This window comes from Cervus elaphus, chromosome 11 (assembly GCF_910594005.1).
Source record: "Cervus elaphus chromosome 11, mCerEla1.1, whole genome shotgun sequence".
NCBI classification, from domain to species: domain Eukaryota; kingdom Metazoa; phylum Chordata; class Mammalia; order Artiodactyla; family Cervidae; genus Cervus; species Cervus elaphus.
Genome location: NC_057825.1, coordinates 2,777,762 through 2,786,002, shown reverse-complemented (window position 1 = coordinate 2,786,002; position 8,241 = coordinate 2,777,762). Strand labels below are relative to the sequence as shown.

Genomic DNA, 8,241 nt, shown 5'->3' with positions numbered 1-8,241 from the left:
CAGGCGTCTCCTGGGGGAGCGGGGTCAGAAGAGGTGGGACCCAGCCGTCCTCAGACACGGGCCTCCACAGGGTGCAGCTCAAGTAAAAACATGCGTTTATGTCACACAACCTTCGTGGTAGCTTTGGACTTTCCCCACGGCCGGCGGGGGCTCGGCACAGCCTGGGGCGCCGCACGCTCCCCTCAGCGAGCCCGCGCCCGGGCCGGGCGGAGCGCTGCAGGCGCCTACGCTCACACGTCTGTCCGGGTCGGGGGGCACCCACCTCCCGGAAAACTGCGCTGGGCAGCCCGAGCCCCCCTGCCTGCTGCGGGCTCTAACCTGGAATTTAAACATAGCGGGCGTGCACAGGTGGGGTGAGTGGAACCCCAACCTCAGATCCCCCCAAGTGTCCGGGTGGCAGAGAAAACCCCTCAACGAGGCTGCGCCGGGGCAACTGTGCGGTCCATGCGCGAGTCTGCGGAGTCCCTTTCTTTCCGTTGCCTCAGCAGCGAGGGGAAAGGCCCCCCTCAGAGACAGGTGACGAAGAGCCCCAGGGACAGCCGCCTGGCCCCTTGTGCAGGAGAGGCTCGGACGCCACAGCCAGCTCAGCGGCATGCATGCTACGCGCCTGTCTCTGAAAACTGCCCCCGGCTCTAGGAGCTCCATCCGTCGTCTGGCGTGGTCGCAGCTCCCGCAGGCGCGAGGGTGGCTCCGGGCGTGGTCCTGCTAGGCGTCCTGGCTGCCGGCCTCGGGGGCGGGGGGCCGCCTGTCCCCAGAGAGGCTCTCCCAGTCCCTCTTCACCAGGACGTACAGCCTCATTGCCGCCTGCGCGTCCTGGACCTGGGGGACGTGGGGCGTCACCACGGCCATCCTGCCGGTGACTGGTGCGGCCACCGCCCACCCCCCCATCCATCCCGCAGCTCCTGAGTCCTGCTGCCGGACGTGGGGCGACAATGACCAGAGATGACTGCAGGGATCCAGGGACGCAGCCCCCGCTGGCGGGGGCGGACCCCACAGATAGGGAGGGACGGGCGTGCTGGCTCACGAGGGGCCCCGGACGCCACACGACTTGGAAGGACGCCCAGAGGGCCAGGCTCTTTGGGCCCAGAGCCTCCGCCTCAGCCCTAGGGGGCCTGCGATCTAGACGGGCCTTTCTCTCCAACTACAGCGCACCAGGAGCAGCCAGTGTGAAGTGCGTGCGCCAACATCAGGTGACGCTGCACCTTGCCCAGGAGCTCAGCACGGCCCCCAACCCGGAGGTCCATCACCCGTCACCCACCCGGCATCTGGAGGCCTGTCACCCAGGATGCACTTACCGAACAGTGCTCCGCCTGCTGCACCTGAATCCCCAGGATTCTCTCTGCAAGCAGCTTCAGAGATGGCCGTCCGCTCTGCCGGGGAGAGGGGAGCACGTCGTCACGTTTGGGTGGGGCCTGGGCAGGGGGGCGGCCTGCCGAGGACCCGGGAGGGACTGTGCATCGTTGGCCCTGGGTGGCCCTGCTCTCGGGAAGGGGGGCCTCTGCCTCTGGAACACACACAACGCGCCTTCCGACCCGCGGCTGGGGGTGTGATCAGAGGAGAGTGGACTCACTGCCCTCAGCAGCACGAACTTTGGGTTGGCCAAGTCTTTTTTCTCTAAGATACTTTTCCTTTTTAAATGTCTAATTCTCCTTGTGACTTTCGTTTATTTTTTCACTGTTTTTTTTTTCGGCTGAACCATGCAGCATGCAGGATCTCAGTTTCCTGACCAGGGACTGAACCTGGACCCCCAGCAATGGAAGCGCCACGTCCCAACCACTGGACAAGAAGGGAAGTCCCTCCTCTTAGTTTCAAAGGTTAAAAGGGAAAACGAAACCAAACCAAACCCAAACACCTTTAACCAGGAAGCCAGCCTCCAGGGACCAGAACCCATGATCAAGTGAACCAGGCTTTCAGAGCCGCGTGGTCTCAGGTACCTTCACTTGGGTCCTGAAAGGCTTATACTTCTGAGTGTCCCGGATCTTCCTCTTCGGGTGGCCCAGAAACAGTGCCTGGAGGAGGAAGGTATGACGGGTGTTTTGGTGTCTGTCTGCAGAAAGATGCCCCTTTCTGAGTCCCGCACCCAACGCGCAGACAGGACGAGGCGCTGATGTGAGCCTGAGCTCCCGGGGGCGATCACCGCGGGGCAGGCGGTGCGCAGCAGAGAACCACGGACGGGAACAGCCTTAGAGGCGGGGAAGGCGGAGACTCAGTCACCAGGGAACCCGTGACCGTCTGTCCCGTGCTTGAGTTTGTGTCACATACACACAGGGTGTCGGGGATGAAACGGGTCCCCCCACGACCTTGAGACAGGCCCAGGAGGGTGGAGGGCAAGTCTGCCCAGGTTACCAGGGCGGGGAGGGCGCAGGCGCTGAAGGGGGAGCCTGAGCCCTGGGGCCTCCGAGCTGAGAGCACTTGCCACCCCAAGCTTCCCATCCCAACGAGCGGGCCACTGTGGCCCGCGGCAGAGACCTGCTGGGCACAGGCCGAGCCCCACCCTCGGGGACAGGAAGGGGCCCTGGGAGCTGGCCTGCCGCCCACCGTGCTGGCCGTCAGGGGCCAGCCTGTGAGACGGGGACTGCCTGGGGTTTCGAGGGAACAGGGACCGGGGTGCCCCCGCCTGGGGAGGGGCTCTGCCCTGAGGAGTGGGGGCTGTCGCCGGGCGGGGCGGCAGCCTCGGCCCCGGCTCTCACTGCGTGCGGCACCTCCGATGCCGTGGGGCACAGAGGCGCGGGCAGACACCTTGAGGTCATTGTGTAGCGCGTGTCCGACCAGAATCCGGCCCTTGAGCAGGTCCGCGACTTCCCTCTGAACAACTTCAAACTCTTCTCCTGGAGCCACACACAGAAGGGGTTTCAGCGGCATGCTGAGAGCGAGCACTCCTGCCCCATCAGACCCGGGGCCCCGGGTGGGTCAGGCCCTCAGAAGGCGGCGCCAAGGGGAGGCGGCGCCAACCCTGCTTGTGCCCTGGGGCTGCCCACCCGGCCTAGGCAGCACTGGCAGAGCCTGCGGCTGAGCAGTGGCCGGGCGGCCTTGTGGGCCGTCCTCGAGGACCCGAGAGGCGTGGATGGCAGAGACCACACGCCCAGAGGAGGTGGTGGGGCCGCTGCCTCAAGCTCTTGCCCTCAGGATCCCTCCAGGCCCGATCTCAGGGCCCCCGAGCACAGCTCGTCCAAGGGCAGACTCTACAGACCAGCCCCCTGGGTGTGTCCCAAGACGGGACACCTCCGGCTCACCACCGCCTGCCCCCCCACCTCATTCCCAACGCTGCGGCCGTAGGGAACCTTAGGGAACCTTAGAGAACCCGCCCTGGCCAGGCCAGGCCAGGCCTCCCACTGCTCGCCTGTCCTCACAGAAGCCCCGGCCACCTGACCCGCCTCCCCAGGCCCGTCTGCGCCTCCCAGCGGCCTTCCTCCGACACCCGCTCCATCCCCGCTGCCCAGTGACACTGCAGTTGGGAACACTGGCCCGGCTGAAGGTCAGGTGACAGAAAGGCAGCCAGGCCAACATAAGGCGGGGCCCACTCGGGAGGGCGGAGAGACCGCCGGGCTGCCGGGGCCATGCCCGGCTTAGCCACCCACCCTGCGCCAGGTCCGCGGGGCGGACCCCGCTGACCGCGGTCCTGTAGTCGGTCACTGGCTGGGTTGGCTTCACGTGCTTGTCGTACACGCACCTGCCGTGCTGGTTCACCAGGGACACGCGGGCCACGATGCTCTCCTCCCCCTTGGGGCCCACGCCCACCATCTCGCAGTCCATGGCTAAGGCTTTAGTCAGCCTGGGGGGGAACCAAGGCTCCAGGTTAACCTTGTGGGGCCTGGGACCCAGCTCCGCCACTCAGCAACATGCCGAGGACCGGGCTCAGCCAGACGCCAAGGCACCTGCCCTGAAGACCCCGCCGGCCCCCCAAGGCTGAGCGCGCCCCATGGGGCCTGCGTACCCGCCGAAGGCCCGCTCCTTCACCAGCGTGACACTGCTCTCGCCCTGACCCAGCTGCTTCCTCGCTATGCTGGCTGCCTCTGGGCCGATGGCCGCTTCGATGTCTGCTGGATCAACATCGTCGAACCAGATGTCGTCTCTAAAAGACAGGGGAGAACGGGCTGAGCGTGGTGGCGAGTGTGGCGCGCTCTGAGGGCGCTCAGGCCCATGTGCCTGGCCACTGGCCACAGTGATCACCTTGGCACTTACCCACCTAATTAAAAATGCACTCTATAGCTAGAACTCAGGAACCACAGAGCAACACAAAGAACAGGAAACAGAAATACACCTCCACCCCCACTCAGGTGTAACGGTTGCTTGAACTTTCTTCTCAATGACGGAACAAACAGCTACCAGGCATTTGGGAACCACGGATAAACACGCTGCCAGGAGAACGGAGACTCAGACACCCCTTGGTGCCCGTGGTGTCCCCGTGCCGAGCCCGCAGACAGGGACGCCCAGGCTGGGACGCACAGCCGCCGAGTCCTCTCCTCCCAGACGCACTGGCCGACTGGAAGGCCCTCTGGCCTCTGCCCCGACAGGCTCCGCCCTCGCGGGACTGATCCCGACCACACCGCGGGAATCACTGAAACAACTTCAGTGCGTCGTCCGTCCCCTCCTCTCGGCTGCCCCTTCTCGATGGAGGGCCCAGAGGGGACCGCTCTTTCCTAAGAGGGTGCCTGGCACTGGGACACACGGCAGGCCCTCAAACGCTGCTTCCTGAGACCTTCAGCCACTGTGTCCTTAACCCGGCGGCACGCAGCCAGGCGGACTTACAGACACGCCACCCCCTGCCCAGCCACTGAGAGGCAGCTGCTGACTGGGCTCCTGTGTGGGCGACACCCAGGCTTTGTTGAGTAAGCGCCTGGCACTGGGGCGGTGCGGGAGGGAGCCTCACAGGCCCAGCGCAGGTGACCATGCTATGGCTCAGGGCGCCTCAGGAACCTGCCCCAAACCACCCAGCTGGCAAGACATGGGCATCGATTTTGAACTCAAGTCTTTCTGGTTTTGGTGTTCATTCATTCCACAAGTCTTTCCTGGGGGCCCATGAGGTGCCAAGCCCTGTTCTTGGCCCTGGAGATATAGCAGCTATGGGACAGAGTCAGCCTCCGCTATGCCTATGTTCTAGCGGAATAGACCTACCCTAGGTTAATTCTAAATTACCTAAATTACCCACAAAGAAACCCACAGCCCCAGGGTAAGGTGACAGAGGGGCCACCAGCCTCAGCCTCCTTAGCGAGAGAGGCCTCAGTCGGGGAGGCCGTGTCCATCACCACACCCTGCGGTACTTACTCGGTGGGCGGGGCTGGAGGCAAGGGGGCAGTCGGCTCCCTAGCTTTCCGCTTCTTCTGTTTGATGCTGCCTTGCTGTGGAGACACGTCACCACTGGTCCTTTTGCTGGCCCCTTTCTCCTTAGGCTGCGCCGGTATCTTCCTGCTCATCAGCAACCCCAAGGGCCCGGAGGACCCTTTGGCCTCGGGGTCTGTGTTTTCCATCCCCATCGCATCTCTCTTTGCTTTATCTGAAATCCAGTTTCTATTCTGTTGGACACGCTGGGGCTGCTTTTTGGAATCCGTTTGAGAGTGAAGTAGAGGCTCTTGTGGGGTCTGTGATCTTTGTTTCAGCAGCTAAGAGAACCCAAAACAAAATACATAACATTGTAATTTGGAAATCACACACTGAAGACTGAAAAAAAAGCGTGTATGTGTCTAAAAGCAACTTGTTCCCACATTCACAGTTATTTTAGAGTTAACTGCTTCAGAGTTGGCGCATGGGCGCCACCTCCTCAGTCAGATTTCTTGGTTTGCTCCTGCTGTGAGGGTCTCAGGAAGAGATGGTCATGTCCAATGACACAGGGTGGACAGCCATGCCTCTGCTCCTCTCCAGGGAGGGCTGAGGTCTCCCAGCCCTGCGTCCTCGGTTAAGACCCTGCTAGGCGGCAACCAGCTGAGCGAGGAGGCGGTTCCTACCCACTTGTTCCCGTAATGTTTAAAGAACAGGAGAACTGCCTTTCTTGTATAAATTAGAGAAAACGTGGAGTTTCTTCTCACAGTAAATATCCATTCCTCTGCTCGCTTCTTTTTGCTTTACTTTCTTGTGAGAAAGAGGCAGAATCACAGCTCAGGAAGTCCGAGATCCCTGGGCTTGCCCGAGGGAATTCCACGGTGTGTGTGTCAGGCCGGGAGAATGATCTGGACTCCCCCACTTAAGGCGCAGGCTAACAGTCTCAGAAGCCCTTCTCTGCTCTCCCCCGCACCCACTCTGAGGCTCCGGGAGAGCTCTCAGGAGCGGCTGCAGAGACACTGTGAGGGTCAGCAGCAGCACAGAGCGCCAAAGCCCGCCCAGCCCTCTGCAACTGCGGCCCAGGAGCCGGCTGTGTGACCCTGGGCCCCGTCCCTTGACCCCTCCCAGTCTCCTCATCCAGAAAACAGCAGAAACAGCAGCAGCCAACTCCGGCGGAGGTGGAGACAATTTACAAGTGAAGCACAGCCGACAAACAGGACTCAGGAGATACTGACCAGTAAGTAAACTGCAAGTAAGTCTTGGCCCACTGATGGCCCAGAAAGGCAAGGAAGTATAACGTGACATTAAAAGCAGGGAGTTGGTGGGGGGTTGGGGTGTGGGGTCTGACTCCTGGTTCTGCTGACCTGGCTGCAACCTACCTAACCTTTCGGACCCATTTCCTCATCTGTAAAATGCAGATGCTAAAAGATCTGAGTCGGTCTCAGGTTAAATATGAACACATACAGCTCACCTCATCCAGCAGTGTCTGAAGCACATTTGAAGTGCTCAGTGATCAGCGGCAGTGGTCACGGATTAAGGGCCCAGTGTTACCAGAATCTCATGGCAAATAGATGGGGTAATAGTGGAAACAGTGACAGATTTTATTTTTTGGAGCTCCAAAATCACTGCAGATGGTGACTGCAGACACAAAATTAAAAGACACTTACTCCTTGGAAGGAAAGCTATGACAAACCTAGATAGCATATTAAAGAGCAGAGATGTTACTTTACCTACAAATGTCCATATGGTCAGAGCTATGGTTTTTCCAGTATATGTGGATGTGAGAGTTGGACCACAAAGAAAGCTGAGCGCTGAAAAATGGATGCTTCTGAACTGTGGTGTTGGAGAAGACTCTTAAGAGTCCCTTGGACTGCAAGGAGATCCAACCAGTCCATCCTAAAGGAGATCAGTCCTGGGTGTTCGTTGGAAGGACTGATGCTGAAGCTGAAGCTCCAGCACTTTGGCCACCTGACGCCAAAAACTGCCTCACTGGAAAAGACCCTGATGCTGGAAAAACTGAAGGCGGGAGGAGAAGGGGACGAAAGAGGATGAGATGGTTGGATGGCATCACCCACTGGATGGACATGAGTTTGAGTGAACTCCGGGAGTTGGTGATGGACAGGGAGGCCCGGTGTGCTGCAGTCCATGGGGTCGCGAAGAGTCGGACACGACTGAGGACTGAACTGAACTGTCAGCAGGACGCTGTGCAGAGCCTCTGCTGTTCCGCAGCCCACGCACTCCGGCCCCTGCGAGCGACTCTGCTCCCCGCGTCCACTCCAGCCCGCGCCCCCCGGGACCCACACACCGTCCCCATCTCCGCCCGCAGGGCCCTCGCGGCCTTGCCTCCTGCAGCGCCTTCCAGTTTGGGGAAAAGTCCTCCGGGGCCTTTGGGGGCCGCACCGCGACCACTAAGGGGTCGTTCCCCGGCGTCCCGCCGGCTTCTCCCGCTTTGTTCCTCCAGACTCTTTTCTTCCGCTTCGGCTTCCTGACGGGCCCGGCCTCAGGCGCTGGGGCACGCGGGGCACGCGCGGCGGCCGGCCGCCGCGCTTTCACCATCCCGGTCCCCGAACCCGGTTCTGCCCGCCCGGACCCCGGAAGCCGCCAGGCACGCGTCCCCCTCACGTGGGCGCCGGTTTGCAGGAAGTGCTCGCTCTCTACCCAGCCGGGCTGGAAACCGGGCCTTCGCCTCTGGTTCCGCACAACCGGGAGCAGGGCGGGCCTCCTCGACTGCTAAGGAGAAGGGCCGCCGCCCTGGTGAGCAGCGTACGCGGCTGGAGGCCCCGGGTCGGGTTGGAAGAAGCCTGGAATGTCTCTGAGGGCCAGCCCGGGGCCGAGAAAGGCGAGCGCCGGAAGGGGAGCGAGGGGACCGCCGTTGGTGTAGCACCGAGGCCGGGCCGGCTGGGCGCCCGGCAGGTGGCCGCCAGGGGGCGCTGGGCGGCTGGACCCGGGAGCTGCGGGCGCGGAGCGGACGCCCGGTCCTGGGGG

At 62.0% G+C, this 8,241-nt stretch overlaps 1 protein-coding gene across 1 annotated transcript; it reads right to left on the bottom strand.

Moving 5' to 3' along the window:
- Positions 1–78: 78 nt before the first annotated feature.
- On the bottom strand, positions 79–7,893 carry REXO4 (REX4 homolog, 3'-5' exonuclease). The gene is made up of 8 exons (XM_043916435.1): positions 7,600–7,893; positions 5,266–5,600; positions 3,935–4,072; positions 3,579–3,772; positions 2,740–2,828; positions 1,935–2,009; positions 1,296–1,370; positions 79–819 (listed from the first exon to the last, which is right to left on the bottom strand). The coding sequence occupies exons 1-8, from the start codon at positions 7,810–7,812 to the stop codon at positions 706–708; spliced, it is 1,233 nt and encodes a 410-aa protein (XP_043772370.1). The 5' UTR covers positions 7,813–7,893; the 3' UTR covers positions 79–705.
- Positions 7,894–8,241: the final 348 nt, after the last annotated feature.